The following is an 18,580-nucleotide window of genomic DNA, read 5'->3' as shown; positions in this document are numbered from 1 at the left end:
TCCAGCCGAGAGAGGCCAGACACTGCCGGCACGGACACTACTATCATAAAGTTACAGTTACCACTGAAGTTGGTTTCATTTCACATCCCCAAAACCCCAGGAAAAAGAGGCAGCCTCAGCTTCCTTCCAAGTGGGAGGAGAGCAAAAAAACCGAAAGAGCAAGGCCACAAGCAGACACCTTCCTTGCAGCCACTGGGATGTGAAGGCCACATCCAGGCTTGGCACCCAGGACAGAGGTCTGTCTTCTCTGGGGCTGGGCGCCTAGTTCCCCGTATCACCCCAGAAACACTTACCAGGAGACTGTGAAGCATACAAGGCTGTATTATTGGGAGACTTGCAGACAGATTATAAATTTACTGAGGACAATCAAGGCATTTAGATGCTTTTGGCCACAAATGCCAGTGACACAGACACATACAAACCTCATTCTTCTTTCCATTCGAGTGATTCTTTACCCGCTCCCCCCACCCCAAGCATCTTTCTTTCACGAAACAAACTCCCATTGCTGTCGTAGGGAATTCCAGAGAGAGGTGAGGATACAGCAGGTGGAAAGGAATGGAAATTAGGCCTGAAAGCATGAAATAACCCCAAGGGCTAACTGTATCCAAGGATAAAACAACAAACATTGAGCAGTTTAACTGTTAGCTGTTATCTCTGGTCTGGAATTGGCACCAGGAAGTTGCAGTTCTAGGCATCCCAGGCAAAATGTGTGTGTGGTGGAACAGAACAGAACAATTCAGCCCCCAGGCTTTCTAGAAACTTCACGACCCAGGCCAGGGATAAGGAGAAGCCACAGAGAAGCATCCAGCGGCCTGGCTAGGGGATGACCTCTCCCCAGAGCTCCTTCTCAAGCCCCCTCCAAGAAAGAGCTCGACCTAGTGCCTTCCTCTCCTTTGGGCTTTTTGAGGACATTTCGGCTTGGATGGCCATTTCCTGTTGCTGACTTTCATTAGGGCTGGCTTGGGCACGTGGGAGCTGTTCTGCGAGTGGACACAGGACTTCCGAAGCCCCAAGGAACGCAGAAACGGAGGAAGCTTGCAGGGTCACAGGGCCGCGGGGCTCCACCTTCTACCCAGAGGCCATGGCCCCGGCAGCTTTGCGGGGGAAGCCCGCACAAGCCGGCGATCACCCGACCAGGACTGGCACGGGAACCAATGAGTCAAGGGCTACTCCCTCCGGGCTGGGGTGTGTCTGCGCCTCTGAGGAAGAACTTCCAGCCAGAAACCGAATCACAACTCTCAGGTAGGGTACTCTGTCGCCAGGAGTGGCAGAGGACAAGGCACTTTCTAGGACGACAAACTAGAAACAGCCCCTTGGCGCCTGCACACTTCAGTGAAGGCTGCAAGTCAGCACTCTCTGATTGCAGTGCCTGCGGAAAGAAGCTAGGTGGGGACAGTGGGGGAGTCTGGAAGAAACCAGGGAGCAGGCCTCTCAGAAACATTCCCGCACACGTCTCGGGGAGAACTCCCCGAGTTTTTGAGTGAGGGGGCGCTCAGGGAACTTGCTCTGTTAGGGATGACCACTTGTGCTCTCTTGACCAAGGAGAAGGGGCCACTTCAAAGAGGGAAAGGGAAATGGGACAAGAAGGAAAAGGCTTGGCTAAAGGTCAGCTGGACTGGCTGCTAAACAAACGCTTTCAGGCTAAGTGTGGCTTGTCGGGCCTAATCGGCCCTGGCCTGCCAAAGTGAGAGGCTCCTTGAGGCAAGGCCTTCTTCAGTGGCTCAGATCTTGCCGCTTGGGGCCAACTCTTCTGCAGTCTGCGGACCCCAGAGAAAACTCTGGAAAACTCAAGTTTCTCACCCCTTAAGAACTACTCTACAGGTGGAAGGACACCAATGCATACGCAACCGCAGAACGTGACGAAGAAGGTTTAACAACACGGCACCAACCGGCCGCCCAACGGCCTTTGGGGTGGTCAGGCGGGCCCGGAGCCCTCCGCACTGCCGTCCACTTGGCATCAGGCCGAGGCCAGCGTCCGCCCTGACCGAAGGCCACGGGACCGCCGCCGGAACGAGGAGAAAACCAGGGGTCTTACCGCAATGAGGGCCGAGTTCCTCTGGTCCCCCGGGGCGGAGGCCGGCGGCGGTGGCTGCTGCTCGCCGTCGATCCCACCGCTGCCACCGGTGCTCCGCAGGTGCTGCTGGTGGTGACGGTAGTCCGGCGGCGGCGCCGGGGCCGCGGGCGCTGCCGTCGGGGGCGCCGGCGGAGGGGCGGCGGGCGCCGGCGGGGCCGCTGTGGCGGGCGCGGTGGAGGCCGTGGCCTTGGCGTGCTTGCCGGCCTTCCTGGCCCCCTGGCCGTGCTGCACGAGGCTCAGGAGCTGCAGGGTACTCTCTCTCTCCCGGTCCGAGCTCTCGGCCCTGCCCCGCTCGTAGCGGCCTTCACAGCTCAGGTGGTGCTGGCGGCAGACGGCGATGCGCGCTCGAAGGCGCTCCACGATGGCACTGTGCACTCTCGGGGTGACCGAGCCCCCTCCCAGGAGCCCCGCCCCGGGGGCCCCCCCCAGCCCTCCCGTGGGGGCCTGCGGGGGCGCTGTGTCCCCCATCTTCCTGGACACAATGACGGCTGCCTGTGGGATGGTGAGGTGGTGGGAGGCTACGGCTGGTTAGCACAGGCAAGTCTGCCTTTGACAATGTGCGCTCAGTGCTCAGGACCACATGAATAGAGGTCTTCAGAGGCTGGGGGCGCTGGGGGGGGGGGGGACGTAGTGGAGAAGGTATGGGGGAGGGGAGTGAGTAAAAAGAGGGTGAGGAGAAAGAATAGAAACCAATGGCAGAGGATAAGTTGGAAACAAGCCCTGATCAACTTGCTCTAATTGTATCTGACAGCTCTGGAGAAGTTGGAGAGAGTTAGTGGGGATTCCCCCCGCCCCCCCCCCCCCCCCCCAACTCACCAGGCTGACAAGAGCCACTGGGTACTTTGTAAACACACGATCTGGGGGTTCGAGCAAGAATTCAGGGATTGTCAAGCAAGAGACAGGAACAGACAGCAAAGGGAATTGTGAGAGGTATTACAGAGAGCTGGACTCCCCCCTCGCCTCGTTGTTTCCGAAGATTCTTTTATGGGGATGTTTCTGCAGAGAAACCCATATCTACCATGAAATCTGTAACCCACGGCCTTTACTTTTCCTCAATTTTTTTTTTTTTAAAGTGCTGTTTCAGAAGCTTTTTGAAGTCAATGTTCAAAACGTACAAAAATCAGAGACTGTCTTTTGGCTTTTAATCCCCCCCCCCTTTCCTTTTGCTCCGGTGTTTTCTCCTCTTTGGGGGTGCTGTAGGATGTGGTCTTCTCCCCAAAGAGGGAGACAGCTTTTCAATTGTTAACGTCAGTAATTGGACTTCTGGACCATGCTTTTTTCTTCAGCTAATCCAATCACCGGTAAAATCCTCATTCCCTCTAAGGTTTCCCAGCCTTAAATGAAAGCAGTCTGAAGTCACTAGCCACTGAGAGAGAGATCCTTCAACACATTTTTTTTTTTTTTTTCTTCTTTCCCGCTTACGTTTCTAGTCCTCACCCCCGGCTCGATTCTAATACAGTATCAAGAGAGACAAACTCTTCCGAGAGTAATTTACAAACGATGGTCAAACTTACAAACTTCCAGCAAATTGCACCGAGTCATGTCCAGCCACTTTTCTGTCCACTTTTGTACATTCCATCCCCGGCCAGTGGATCTGAGGGTCTGGACTCGCAATAAGCAATGTGGTTCTATCTCTTGGATTGCTCCGCTTTTAGAGATGGAAAAGAAAGTAGCCGGTCTTTTCCTTTCTCTTTTTCCCGTCTGTTGTTCGCCGCTGGGCTGACACTGGCTCCGCCGCCCGGAGTCACGGCGATACACAGGCTTTCATTGTGCTCCGATAGGAGAGGGAGAGAAAGAGAGAGAGTGAGACAGAGGGAGAAAGAGAGAGCCAGCGAGCTGCAGGGGGGTGGGGGGCGGAGGGCGGGGGAGCGCTCGCCCGAGGCTCCCTGGTGGAAGGCGGGTGCCACTGCACGGGCGAGCGAGGCTGCCGGCGCGGGGAAAGGGGAACGCAGAGGGCCTCCCAGCGGCAAGAAGTGGAGGATCCCGAAGCCTGCGCATCTCGGCGTCGGCGCGCGCAGCTCGCACTCCGGCTCGGCTCGGGCAGGAGGGGGGGACGTTGGGGAAATTCCCCAGCCTCTACCCGACTACTTCACCAGCCCGAAATGGTGCAGAAATTCCCGGCCAGGGGATGTATTTTCCCTGCCAGACCTCCGTTACACTCCCCCCTCCACCCCCCGAGGATATCACTTTCATTTTTCAGTATGTTGTCTATGACACCCCTGGGCACTCTAGCGAGAGCTGGGTGAACACGGAGGAAATGTTCCTGGGTGTCAGAAAGGGAGGCGTAGGATGTGTGCGTATTGGGGAAACAGAGGAGTGGGTGCAGAGAAGAAATTACATCGTTAGCTCCTAAAGGGCAGGCGAGTGTCTACCTGCTCGCCTGTTTTGTCTGTCTCTGGTTAAGTCAATCTGGGTGATCACAAGCAAATCAGTAAAAATAACTAAAATATGCTACCACGATGAAATTACAAATACCACTTCTCAGAAAGGAAAAAAAAAAAAAAAAAAAAAAACACAACAAAAAAAGACTTTTCTGAAAATACAAGATTCCCTATGACAAACCTAATGCAAGATCTGGGGCCTTCATGGTAGTCTGTTTACATATATAACAAGGAAAATCATTATGCAGCAGTCCAGTTTCAAGAAGTTCACTAACACAAAACAAATAGATCTCTGACACACAACTGTTGTCTCCTCATCTTCAGATAATTCTACCTTTAAGCTCTCAAAATGTATGTTGGATTCTGCTGATTACCAGTTATGGAGGATAAAATAAAGTGAGCACAGTATTGCTCTAGTCAGGACCATATCATCTGTTATGCTCATTTGGAAGTCATTTGGATTTGAGGTGTCAAGCAATGGGGCTTTGTTAATTTAAACCACCTCTGGCATCTCAGTTACAAGATCCTGCTTCAAACTGAGCTGTGGATAGAAATGAATAAGATCACTGCAAACATTTTAAGACTGGATTTATCTACAGTTTAGTTCTTGATAGGCTGGCCTACATTAGTTCATTTTATTTTCACGAATTCTAGAATGTTATTTTGGAATTTGGGACAACTGCATTCTGATGGAATGTAACTTTTTACTTTTCATTGGAACATACTGCTGTCTGTTCCAAGGCTGTTCCTCACCACTTATGGAGAAAGGCAGAAATACCTTTTTAAGGTATGCAAATCTGAAAGGAGAGCTCTCTCATGAGGTGTCAGTAAAATGTGAAGGAGTTCTGATCATTTTAGACTTGGTTTTTAAAAAGGTGTATTCATTAGACATTATCTTCTGTTATCATCAGCACTTTATATTCAGCAATCATACTTGATGAAAGAGAAACACTTCAATAAATTTAAACTTACTGTTCACTCTACAGTCCTGCCAGTAGCATGATTGTGATTAACAGTTTTTGGTCAAAGCTGCTATTTCTAAATGATGTAAACTTTTATTTCTAAGCTAGACAAGGACACACCTTAAAAACTTGTCCAGCAACAATTTAGTAAATTTTCCAACTATATTCTAGTGATGTAGGACACGCCTTTACAGCATCTTTTGTGCACATTTGCCCTTTACAGCCATTTAATTTCAAGCTGACATCATTATCATCCACATCCTCGTTTCCACTCACGTCATTACTATTTATTTAGTCACTGTTTCAGGCACAGTACTTTGCATGTATCTCCCTCAATCCACCAACAATCCTGAGGGAGAGGAATTATTAACCCCATTTATAAATGAGGAAACTGAGGCTTATTGAAAATAAACTGTTTAAACTAACTAGGAAGTAACAGATCAGGACTCGAACTCAAGCCTAATTTCAAACCTATCCTTTCTTAACCACTGGACTTGCTGCCTCAGTATCAAGGGTGAAAAGAGTTACAGGGAAACCAGACTATACCCAGAATAGCTCAAGGGCTGCAATTACACCTCAATCAACATGCTGGAGTCTAAGCAAGTCCTATAATACCTCCAAGAAATGAGTAGTGAATAGAACTACTCATCTGAGTATGAGAGCAGACAAGTGAGAAAATATGCTCAGTTACGTCCAGCTGCCAATAAAATAAACATTTTTTTCCTTGTCTTCCCCTTTTATGGAACTGTTCCCTCTTATATCCCTAAAGCTTCTATAAGAGCCCCACCAATTTTTTTAAAGCATTAGTTCGTTTGTCCATCTGTCTTCCTCATCATCTTTGCTGTTCATAGCTACCTAACATAAAGCATTTAATGCTATAGTGATAAATGTCAAGATCTCAAAAGTTCATAGATATGAGACTTGTAAGCTTACAAACCATTTTTTGTTATATAGAATCAGTGATATCAATTATGATGATAAAATAATACAGTACGTCATAATACCTACTAAAGTTAATTCCAATTTTTCAACATTGTTTTCTTCTAGACCACTTGCTTTTGGCCCCCTGATCCATGCTAATTCTCATTTCCTGATAGCCTGTCTCTTTGCAGTTCTTTTGGTGTAATCATGTACAAAAAAGTCTCTTGTACTCTCCAAACACCTTCTGAAGAAGCTTGCTCAGTTGCAAGTGACCTCAGACATCAGCAAAACTACTTATCAGCATTTCCTGATCAACAGTCAGAATACTGTTCTAACAAGAAAAACGTTTTAAGTCAACAAGAGGCATGACCTAGGAACTGAGTCAGCTGCCATAAAAAGTCCTTAAAGTCGTTAGTGCTTTCATTTTTATAAATTAAGGAATGCTATTTATAAGAATAGATAAATATTTTTAACGTTCAGTCCGTAAGTTCACTCCTCAGTTGGTTCAAACTTGTCTGTAGTGTCACATGTGAGAAATGATGCTCCCGAGGTCTTCAGAGATACTTTAGAGATCATTCCTTTGTTTCCCCTGGACTTCTTTTTTGACAAATCATTCACGATCTTCACCCTTCCCAACTGGCCATCACTTTTTCTCTAAACTCTGCCATATATCTTTTTGGACACTATCACTATATCTTCAACTTTCAACTGTACCTTCATATAGCTAAGGATTATTTCAATATAACAGACAAGTAAGAATATGAATAGATGCGTGATTAAAAATTTCTATTTCATAGTTTTTAAAAAGGTATGCACTCTTCACATGAAAAGTCAGCAGCAGTATTCTTACAACTTTGTAAGTTCTTTCTACCTGTTTTGTTTACAATTCTAATAGGGATAATATTGGAAAATTAATTGTAGAAAATATTAAATCTCTATGTAAGGACTTAATACAATGCAATTTTTAATGTATATAATGAAGACCATTCCATGAACCACATAATAGATGAAGCAAAGCTCAACTGACACTTGAAGAAACAAGGATCTAAAATTCACAAGGAACTAGACCCTAACAGAACAGCACTTTTAAGAATTAAAGATACAAAATAGCCAGGGTCCATTTGTTCACTCTGAAACCATTTTACTTTATTATATTAAGGGAAAATTTAGAAGTGCAATTTAGAAGCAATGCAGATGCCAAAATGTGACTTTAAACTATTTTTGGCAGAATTTGTCTCTCTAAGATCTTCTGATCCTAATAAATAGTTATAGGGGAAGAGTAATGGATAAAAATAAATAAAATACATCTTATTCGTGTACCTGTAGACAAAATTGGACAGGAAAAAGAAAGAACGCTATGACCTATGCAAATACATATCATGAAATTATTCCTGAATGTGAGGATTGGAAGACTTTGCAGGCCTGAAATATATTTGTAAGGGAAACTTTGTAAAAGGGAAAAAAGCATTCCTCTACTTGGAATGGGTAAGCTATAGTCTGATTGTGATGCCAGAGAATTTAGTTGAACATAACACTGAGGCTTCTTCCATGGCCCACTGATTTAGATAATGATGGCAGTAAAAAATATGTTAGTGAAGATCATTTAATACTGCAGAAGGATAACAAGCAGATCTGGGCAGGAATACACATAGATGTTAATCTAAATACATTTTTAAAAAACATGGTTTTCGAATAAACTGACAGGACATGAACAGCTCATTCACTTGATAGTCATCTGATATAAAGGCATTGTTATATAACTTTAAAATATACTTAAAAGTTAGGCTTATGTTTTCTATGTACAGTAGATAAAAGTTTTATTAGACTGCAGAATGTTGTTTCATGGAAATTAAGAAAAACATGTTTCACACAAGACATTTTGCCATGAAGTGAAGTGAAGTTGCTCAGTCGTGTCCGACTCTTTGCGACCCCATGGACTGTAGCCTACTAGGCTCCTTGGTCCATGGGATTTTCCAGGCAAGAGTACTGGAGTGGGTTGCCATTTCCTTCTCCAATTTTGCCATGAAGCTATACATATAATATATAAATATGTCACATGATACAGAGAAACGAGACTTGTGATCTTCACATTTACAGGAATTTACAAAATCTTCTCTGAAGGAAATGTGTTAAAATTCAGTCAAACTTCTCATCTTGAAAGTAATCCGCAAAATTGAGATATTCTTCAAGTTGATCATATTTCTGTGTATACAATAAAAAAGCTAGTTATTTTACTCAAAGCAGTGAAGATAAACTAGGCCTTTTGAATCTACAGACAAATAGTAACAAGTTTATCTCATGGCAATCATGAACAAATATCTTTTTATTATAAACAGGGACTCAATTTCAAATAAGCATTTCTAATTCACAGAAAGCATTGGTAAGAGATCAAAATGAACATTGTTATTAACTTCATAACTGTCTGATAAATTATAAGTTTTCTATTATATTTGTAGTAGAAGTGTAAAACTTCAATAACTTATTCAATAAAAATTTGTTTAACACATAACATATATCAAATACTTCGCTAATGCATGCATGCATGCTAAGTTGCTTCAGTCATGTCTGACTCTTTGCAGCCCTATGGACTGTAGCCCGCCAGGCTCCTCCATCCATGGGATTTTCCAGGGAAGAATAAATACTGGAGTGGATTGCCATGCCCTTTCCATTGCTTTCCCTGCCTCTAAGGAGAACAGAGTTCACCAATGACAACCAATAACAAGGGGCATAAAGAAGTATAGACACTGCTATGAGGGTTCGGAAGAGGGGTTATGGTTAGCTGAGGTGACCAGGAAGACTGGCATTTGAGCTATCCTAGGGAAAAAGACTTGGTAGGTGACGATCTGGTGGAAAGTTTTCTCTAGGAGACAGAAGTCCATAAAACAGTGACAAGACAGAAAAGTACGGAGTTTGACTGCAGTCTCAGGTTTTCCAGGGGAACTGAGAGAGAAGACTGAACCAAAGAGGTGGTCAGAGAATAAAAAGTATGAAATGTTAGGTCATAGAGTTTAGCAATAATGTGACAGGCAATGGAAAGCTGCCAAAGGTGTTAGGGCAGGAAATTGACACAATCTGAGGTATATATATATATGTGTATATATATATATATATATTTTTTTTTTTTAAAGGGTAAAACATCCAGTCTAGAATGGTTTGGAAGCTAGTCATGAGTCTACTATAATAATTTAGGTAATGAAGGCCTAAATCTGAGTGACAGCAATGACGATGGAGAGTAAAGACCAGGGCCGGACAAGAGGAGAGAGGAGCTGGGACAGTTTGGAGATTTCAAGGTTGACAGAGTTCAAGTGCTTCCTTCCGCTGAGGAGATGAACTGACCTAATGGTTTCTTAACTCTCCTTATGAGCTCTGCTTCTGCTTCCAATAAAAGGAGAGACGATGTTGATAACTCTGACGATTATGGTGATAGGGACTGAGACCTGATGTTCCTGTGGACATACTTTTTTCACTTCCTGGTGTTATGTGTTCACTACCCTATCCCAACAATCCTGTCTTCAACTGCCCTGGAAGTCCCACCATCAAAGGTACTCTCAAAGAAAAATCGTTTGTCAGCATTTGCCAGTGGCATATGACATTATGTTCTTCACTTCCAATTTAGAATGAGGCATGTATTACTATTATATGTTATATATTTTGATTTTATCATAATTTTCTTATCATTTGTTCTTTTCTTACACTTGAATTGCTCCTATCCTTTTAATATCATTAGGTTAAAATCAGATCTCCTAGTTCAACTGTTAGGAGGAAGTATAAGAAGAATGAAGTCATTCTAGTTGGCAGGTCTTTGGGAAGAAATTCTGAGAGATCCCAAGATAATGGAAGAAAAATGCTTGGAGGAAGAAGAGGCAGGTAAGGGAAAAAGCAAGGTGTGAAACGTAAGCTGGGGGGGACAGACAGGAACAGAGTTTATACAGTGTGAGAGAGGAGGCTCACATGATAACTGAGCGCTAAGGGCAGAAAGAGCCATGGATGCGCCACTCAAGGAGCACAGAGCCCAGGTATTCTCAAGGTTTAGGATAGCTGTGGCCAAGAGGAAGGCGTGCATCACAAGAGCACAGGCAGTGCTACTACTCAAAGGCAAACACACTCTGACAGGGAGGCGGAGTGATGTGGAGAAATACCAGGGCATCTGATAAATTCTGCAATTTAATCATTGCACAAAAAGCTACCTATGGGCTGACATTGGCTAATAAACTTGTTTGGTTTCCAGGAAATCTTTTGAGAATATCTACTGACAAATATTTTTAAAGTAGGAGGGCTCTCAAAAAGAAAATGAAGTTCTTTGGTATTTTATGTGAAAAAATATGCATGTTGTCCTAAATATGCACCATCCTGAAATACTTTCAATGCCCAATGCTGTGTTATTTTTTTAAGCATAATGTGACTCTTGGCTTTCTTAAGAATCTTTTTCTTCTTGCAGGTCCCTTCTGTTGTCACAAACTTTGTTAAGCTTTCTCTAAGGTACATGATTTGGAAATGCTTTTACTTTTTTCTGTAAGAAGTTTAATGTTCTTTGCCATATATAAAATTATTGTATAGTATATACAATGCAGAGTGATTTTGCTACACCTAGTACATAATTCTTTTAATTGGTGTCCCAAAAGGTCTTTTAACTCCACTAGAGGGTTGGTAACAGTTCAATGCATCAATAAATGCACTGAAGAATTTCATGTCACTGAGGAAAAAGAAGTTGGGACTTACTGGATAAGTGATGGCTCTTCCCCACAGCAAATGAAAAAGCACAGAGAAGGACAGGGAGGAAAGAACTGTGAGTGAGAGAACTGGAAGCAAAGTAAAAGATACAAAGCTGAAGAGAGTAAAATGAAAACAAGACGACTGAAGGGTCACGATGTGGGGAGCAGGCAAGGAGATCCCCGCTGGTGGTTTGTGGTGGGTGGGTAATGTCAAAAGGGAGACCAGCCGTGATGTCACTCCCCGGCCCAGGACACCCCCGTGGGACATGTCACACCCTGAGACGTTCCTGTTCTGTTTGTTCTCCTTTTCTTTCCCTTGGCTCATAAGTTGACTCTCTAAGCTCTTTTTATTTTCCTCTTTTACAAATTTCCCTATGATATAAATAACCCAGGCTTTTAAGATTAAATATACTGTTGATCTGAGTATCAACTCCTATCTGAGTTGATACCTGAAAATCTCCTATCTGTTCTCTCTTATACAGTCATGTAACTAGACTTGCTTTAGAAGACTGCAATCATGTTAGCATCCTTGCATTCTTTCCATGTACCATAACAATTCTAAAAGCTCTGTAAGTAGACCAGAGCTTATGAGCTGCCAGCAGATCTTCGGGAATCCAGTGCACTCTTCAAAATCCCCACTTTATCCTTGGTATCAAATTTAGTGATCAACAGGATATGGGGGAATCAAAATCAGTGCCGTGGCCTGAGACCTCTGCATTCCCCTTGATCTTCAGTTAGAGTGCTCACTGCTCAGTCCCATGTCCTCAAGAAGAGGATGTGGGTGGTATTAGAACTGGCAGCCGAGATCCTTTCCTCAGACTGGCATCAGAGGCTTCTTCACTCTCAGGTCACAAGAACTGTTCTAAAGATAGGAAGCAGACAAGCAGAGGTGAGTCCTATACTTTGTCAAAGAAAATAAGGGGACTTAATATATATGTAAGGAAAACCACACATACATAAAAGTGAAAGGACAGAGGTCCTTCATTAAAGGACTGTATTACTCCTGATTAAAATTTATCTGATGAGCTAAGTGAATGCTTAGAACATCAGGGCACTATTCAGGGTACGACAATGATAAGCGTGGAAGGAATGGGTGGAAGAAGAGAAAATACAAAGACAGGGAGAGCAGGAGAGGTTCTCTTTTAAAAGTCACTGTCTTCTATTCTCATAATTCACATCCTTTCGCTGATCAGTAGTAGGCTCCAGAATCTACTGAATGAAATGGTTCTTCTATATTCACCTTACCTCTCTAATCCAGCCACTGTTTCTTGACTGATTGAAAATTCTTTTCACTGTTTCTTTAACCTGTTCATCCTCAACCTCTTCTGTCTTTGCAATGGAGCAACACTCTTGGTACAGCTCAAATTTAAAATGTTTCAGTTTATGGTAAATTCTGGTTCGCTCAGCACAAATTCTGCCAACAGTAAACACCTAAATCAAGAAATAAAACATCACCTGCTATATTAAATGAATATATAGTAGTGAATGTAGAGCCTTTCTGGTTTTCAGATTTTCTTTAAAAGTAGAATCCATGCACTATTTTTCAAAATTTTTTATACAATAATTCCTTTACCTTCTTTTACTTATACAACCAGAATAACAAAAAAACGAGCAACTGCTGTTTCAAGTACTGAGTTAAGCACTGGAGATACAGAAATAAAATATGTGCCACCTATATCAGGGGAATTTACACTGCTGGGAGAAAAAACCAAATGATTACAAATCAACGTGCCAAATGCAATGCACGAGAGGCAATCAAGGTACAGAGAAGGGACAATTAACACAATCCAGAAAGTAGAAGGGTTCTAAATTAGGTGATGTGTGAACTAAGTCTTTAGAAAACAGTTAGCCAAGTTTGGGAAAGAGGAGAAAGATGGCTTGTAAGGCAAAAGGACAACCATACTTCAAAGCAAGAAAAGCACGCAAGCTACTATACATACAGTTACTGAGGTAAAAATGCTTGAATTATGATAATTTTCTAGCTTATAAACCAGCAATCCCCAACATTTTTGGCACTGGGAACCAGGTTCACGGAAAACATTTTTTTTTTTCCCCCAAAGACCTGGACAGGGGAATGATTTTGGGATAATTCAAGTGCATTACATTTATTGTGAACTTTATTTCTATCATTATTACATCAGCTCCACCTCAGATATCAGGTGTTAGATTCTGGAGGTTGGGGACTCCTGTTACAAACAATATGTAAACTGAAACAGGCTCTCATACCAATATCAAAAATAGAGAGCTTTTAACCAAATATTTTTTTCTAAAATATTCTGCAAGTAAAAAAAACTTTGTGTTTAGTTATACTTTTTATCTTAATTAATGTGTGCTAAGTCACTTCAGTTGTTTCTGACTCTTTGTGATCCCATGGACTGTAACCCTCCAGGCTCCTGTCCATGGGATTCTCCAGGCAAGAATACTCGAGTGGCCTGTCATTGCCTTCTCCAGAGATCTTCCCCACCCAGGGACTGAACCTGCATCTCTTACCTCTTCTGCATTGGCAGGCGGGTTCTTTACCACTAGTGCCAGCTGGGAAGCCCTAATACTGGAGTGGGTTGCCATGTCCTCCTTGAGGGGATCCTCCCAACCCAGGGATCACACCTAGGTCTCCCACACTGCAGGCAGATTCTTCACCGTCTGAGCCACCAGGGAAGCCCAAGAATCCTGGAGTGGGCAGCCTACCCCTTCTCCAGGGGACCTTCCCAACTGAGGGGTCAAACTGGGGTCTCCTGCATTGAGGTGGATTCTTTACCATCTGAGCCACCTAGGAAGCCCCTTAATTATAGAGTCTGATGTAATTATAAACATTACTATTTTATTATTAGCAAACTATAAAAATTTTGATTTCTATGTTTATGTAGACTTCTAGGATCTCATGATTAAGAATACTCTTCTTGTAAAGTCAACCATCCATTCTCTTTTAGAATGTTTTGAGTGTATACTTTGTTATACACACCTATAGCTAAAATTGGAAAACAGTGTCACTGCACTGACCAAATTAAATGTAATTGTACCTACATTATTTCACCCATTGTAGAAAATGCATCAGAAAGGACTTCAAACTTTTATAACATGACCAATCTTGTTCTCATGGAGTAACCTCAGGAAATAGACAAACTTCTTCCTAACTTATGTGTTTGTCTTTGTGTCTACATGCATGATGGTTTATACTTTGGTGAGTTCAGTAAGAGTGATACAGTTACATTACTGACCTATGCAACGTGTATTCTATCTGGCAAAGAACTGTGCTCTTTTTCTGAAGTCACACGATAGGGATCACACAGGCGATGAGGTAAATAAACAATACAAAAGTTGGCAAAAATGAATAAAAGTTAAATATGATAGTAACAAGTCAGCTTTGATGCATTGTCTTGTGACGATGGCATTTGGGATATCTTCTAACGTTGCTTAAAAATTTCAAAATGCTGAGGAAAAGCACATACATATTTCTGTTTATGATTTGGGAAAATCTGTTTTTCAGATCATCAGAAACAATCAGGTATTACTGTTCATGGCTTGCTTACTCTAAGTATTGTTCCCATTGAAACATTTTCATCAAACCAGTCATATAAATTACAGTTCATTTGCCAATACCTCCCACTTTGAGTAAAAAGATACCACAACAGTTGCAGTGAACTCTATGGGGAAGTCCACTTCTACCATTTAAGTAGATGATGCAGGAGAAATCTCTGATGGCTGGTCTGGATAAAATATGGTAGAAGAATAATACAATTTTTTGTTTTTATTACATTGTATTCTGTATTTCCACAAAACAAGAACTTATCTGTATAGAGATTTTGAGTCGGAACAAAAGGAAAGGAGAAGTGTTTAAGATTTTCTATTTTAATTTCTTTTTCCAGTATGAAACAAAACTATCTATTGAAAATCCTTTTCATGTCTAATTCCTACCCTCTTGGTGTCTACTTTACATTTAGTTTATTGACACTGGAGGTCAATAAACCCAAAATTACCTTTAGAATATTCTCATACTATTTTTTTCCCCAAATGTGAGCACATTTTATACGGAAGAGCCTAAATCACTGTGAGTAAGGCTTCATAAAAGCAGTAAATATACATAGTATGTGTACACAGTTGCTGCATACACTGCAAGCAGACCTCTCCTTTCACCCCTTCCCTGTTTTAGGGTATTGTTACAGCCAACTATACCTTATGAATTAATGTATATAGTACAACACAGCTTATACTGTAGCATTCTATTTACATGAAGTTCTAAAAACAAGTAAATTAAATCTATATTGCTAGAACAGTGTCCTTAAATGTCCAGAAATGTGTTTAGAGAGTACTTTTAATTAACTGATTGCATTTCTAAACAGTAAGGACACTACTTGGGGGAAATTATCTGGTGGTTCTGTGGTTAGGACACAGTGTTTTTACTGCCAAGGGCCCAAGTTCAATCTCTGGTTGGGGAACTAAGATCCCACAAGCCACACGGTGCAGCCAAAAGAAAAAGAAAAAAAAAAAAATAGAGACGCTAGTCTCACAAGATAGACAATATTTAAAAATGCCAGAGAGAAAGAGAAATGGCAAGTTCTGTGATGATTATCTCAAAGCAGATAAGTGATATATAAATGATAACTAATCCACTGTGTAGGGTTAGTATAGTTCTATGAACTGATAAATCTGAAGATAACTGAATCATCTCAGTTATCAGTGTGAACTAGTGGCCTGACATAGCCAAAAATTAATCAGAAGCAAAGCTAAAAATTGTCATCAAATTTTCCTAAAGCAGAAGATGGTGACTGCAAAGCAATAGAAATAATCTGCTCTATAATTTATTAGATACAACACCTGGAAATGTAAATTAACACTGTTTAACAAACTAAAGCAAGGAAATACAATGAAACATGCATTATGTACGTTTTTAACACGTTTTTAACAGTCGGTAGCTTTTTGAGGTATTTCTTTAGGCCCTCATATACAGAGAAGCAACCAGTTCCTTAAAGAAATTAAAATATGGAGAAGAAAGAGAAAATATCTTCAAGGATAGAGGAAGGATGGGAAGAAATCTACTGTCTATTCCCAGATCTCTAAGAACATTGGGCTTCCCTGGTGGCACAGACGTAAAGGATCTGTTTGCAATGTAGGAGACCTGGATCTCTGAGTTGGGAAGATTCCCTGGAGGAGGGCATGGCAACCCACTCCAGCATGCTTGCCTGGAGAATCCCATGGACAGAGGTGCCTGGCGGGCTACAGTCCATGGGGTCGCAAAGAGTCGGACACGACTGAGTGACAAAGCACAGCAAAAAACGTAAGTGCAACAAGCTGAGTTAAGGGATTCTATTCCCTCTCAGCCTGTTCTTTGCATGGACGCATGACACGTGGCTAGGCTTCCTTGGTGGCTCGGATGGCAAAAGAATCTGCCTGCAGTGCAGGAGAACTGGGTTCACTCCATGGCTCGGGAAGATCCTCTGGAGCAGGGAATGGCTACCCACTCCAGTATTCTTGTCTGGAGAATTCCACGGACAGAGGAGACATACAGTCCACGGGGTCTCAAAGAGTCGGACTCACTTGAGCAACTGACACTTTCACTTTTCACCTTTTTTATTACACATGGCCATCTGCCTGAAACTTAATGCCTCTTCTCACTGGATCTTAAGTGTCTTGAGGAGTCTGGACAGACTCTGGGCAAAACTGAAAAACTTCTTAGTACTCCTGACTGCCTTTCAGATCGCATGTCTCTTTCCTCCAGGTGATTTCCTTCTTCTCTAATGCCCTCAGGTATCACCACAAGCTGGTGGTCCAGGGTTCTGATCTCAGTAACCTATCCAAGACTGTTGTAGCTAAAACTACAGCCACCCCTCACTCTCCTCAGGACCTTCCCTGATGCCAAAATCCACAGCTGCCCAAGTCTTACATTTGGGCTTCTCTATCTGCAGATTGAACCAACCACAGGTGTAAAAATAGTATAGTTAAACCATGAACAACATACGCTTGAAGTGCATGGACCCATGTAGATATGGATTTTTTAAAATAAAGATACAGTTGGTCCTCTGTATCAGTGGATGAGGACTCCACAGAGGGAAGTCCAGAGAAAGCTCTCAATTTTATTATTTTTTGTACTTGTAAGTGTAATCATTTTACAAAGAGTAAAAAAATAAATAGAAGTAGTATGCATCTGCATCTTTTTTTTTTCTGTCTTCACACTGCACTGTTCTGCTCTTGTTTATCAAATACTTTTCTTCAAATATTTCAAATATTTTCTTCTGTTTTGTCTATTCATTCAAAATTAACAGTACCTTAAATATACAGTGATGGTTCTAGGCTCTGAAACACTTCTGATGTAGTGTAAGTTGAAGCACAGTTTTTCTTCAAACCTCATTATTGGGGTGAATTTCAAAGTGTTAGTCACTCATTTGTATCCAACTCTGTGCGACCCCGTGGACTATACCCCGCCAGGCTCCTCTGTCCATGGGATTCTCTAGGCAAGAATACTGGAGTGAATTGCCATGCCCTCCTCCAGGGGATCTGCCCAACCCAGGGATCAAACCTGGTCTCCCACACTGCAGGCAGACCCTTTACCATCTATAGGCATCTTTAATTATTTGCTTGTAGATTGTCAATTTGGTAGATGATCTGCCCTAAAATTTCCACTGGGGTCAAATTCTCCTTGGGACTCAAAAAGGCTTTCTGCTTCCTCTGGCTCAGTTACCTCCCTTTCATCCTTGTCCCCTCTCCCTCACGCCCCTCACCCTCACCCAGTCTGGGTGAAGCACACTTAGACAACATGCACTGATTTCAGTACCTGACTGAATCTGGAGTGAATCTGCTGTATAATACACCTTTTCACATTAAAAAATGGCACACTCTTTCCCCGTGCTCTTTTTTCTTCTCCTGGTGCTTTCTCCATTTGTGAAAAGAACTTAGCGTTAACTGTGCAGGCTTATTTAGTGAAAATTCTAATTTTTGAGAATTAAAATGAGAGGGGGAAAAAATACCTGTTTATCGTGTGACATGAAATCATCTGTCTCCATGGTCCTGGTATTATACAACTTTCCTGATAAACGCACTGAGTATGTACAGTGGCGATGCAGTCCACAAGCCTGGCAGCAACAGTTCTCAGGATTCTTCGGTTGGATACTTACACTAGAATAATTTTCTACTCGCTCCTGAAAATAATTTCAAAATGTAATGAAAGTTTAAAGCATAAGAAAGACAACAACAAAATAAAACATAAGAGCCCAACCAAACTAAAATTAAGAATAGGAATCATAATAATAGAATAAGATGTAAGAGCAAAGCACACTGGTATGTCTCACTTTAGTACTGAGCACACAGTAGGTGTTTGACAAAATACATTTAAATTTTAAAAATAAATTGATAATTTAGGCTGTTATAAGAAAAGAAATCAGATGAAGAAAGAAACTAGCTTCAGTTCTCTCAAACTTCTAAGTTACTACTAAGGTTTTAATTTACGTCTATCTCTCTTCTTATCTCCAGATGTTGTGATTAGTTAAAATAGGAAAGAATGAGCAGAAAAAAAATTCAGGATAATATAATTAAAAGATC

The 18,580-nt window shown here is 42.2% G+C and overlaps 2 protein-coding genes across 8 annotated transcripts in view; both read right to left on the bottom strand.

Annotated features, from left to right (window-relative positions):
* Window positions 1-3,898, bottom strand: part of MAML2 (mastermind like transcriptional coactivator 2) — a 394,028-nt gene extending 390,130 nt beyond the window's left edge. The window contains exon 1 of the mRNA XM_061143726.1: window positions 2,036-3,898. Coding sequence (XP_060999709.1) covers window positions 2,036-2,542 — 507 coding nt within the window. The 5' untranslated portion in view covers window positions 2,543-3,898. The remainder of the gene's footprint in view (window positions 1-2,035) is intronic.
* Window positions 3,899-7,925: 4,027 nt separating this feature from the next.
* CCDC82 (coiled-coil domain containing 82) overlaps window positions 7,926-18,580 on the bottom strand; it is a 31,170-nt gene continuing 20,515 nt past the window's right edge. For 5 of the 7 annotated variants that reach the window (XM_061143674.1, XM_061143647.1, XM_061143638.1 and 2 more), the window contains 3 exons: window positions 18,010-18,180; window positions 12,296-12,481; window positions 7,926-8,540 (listed from right to left, as the gene is read on the bottom strand). In XM_061143674.1, coding sequence (XP_060999657.1) covers window positions 8,475-8,540; window positions 12,296-12,481; window positions 18,010-18,180 — 423 coding nt within the window. In that variant the 3' untranslated portion in view covers window positions 7,926-8,474. The other 2 variants (XM_061143683.1, XM_061143691.1) reach the window with 2 other exon arrangements.

Source organism: Dama dama, chromosome 1 (assembly GCF_033118175.1).
Source record: "Dama dama isolate Ldn47 chromosome 1, ASM3311817v1, whole genome shotgun sequence".
Taxonomy (NCBI): domain Eukaryota; kingdom Metazoa; phylum Chordata; class Mammalia; order Artiodactyla; family Cervidae; genus Dama; species Dama dama.
Note: the sequence above shows the minus strand (reverse complement) of the source record. Positions and strands in the feature narration are given on the sequence as shown.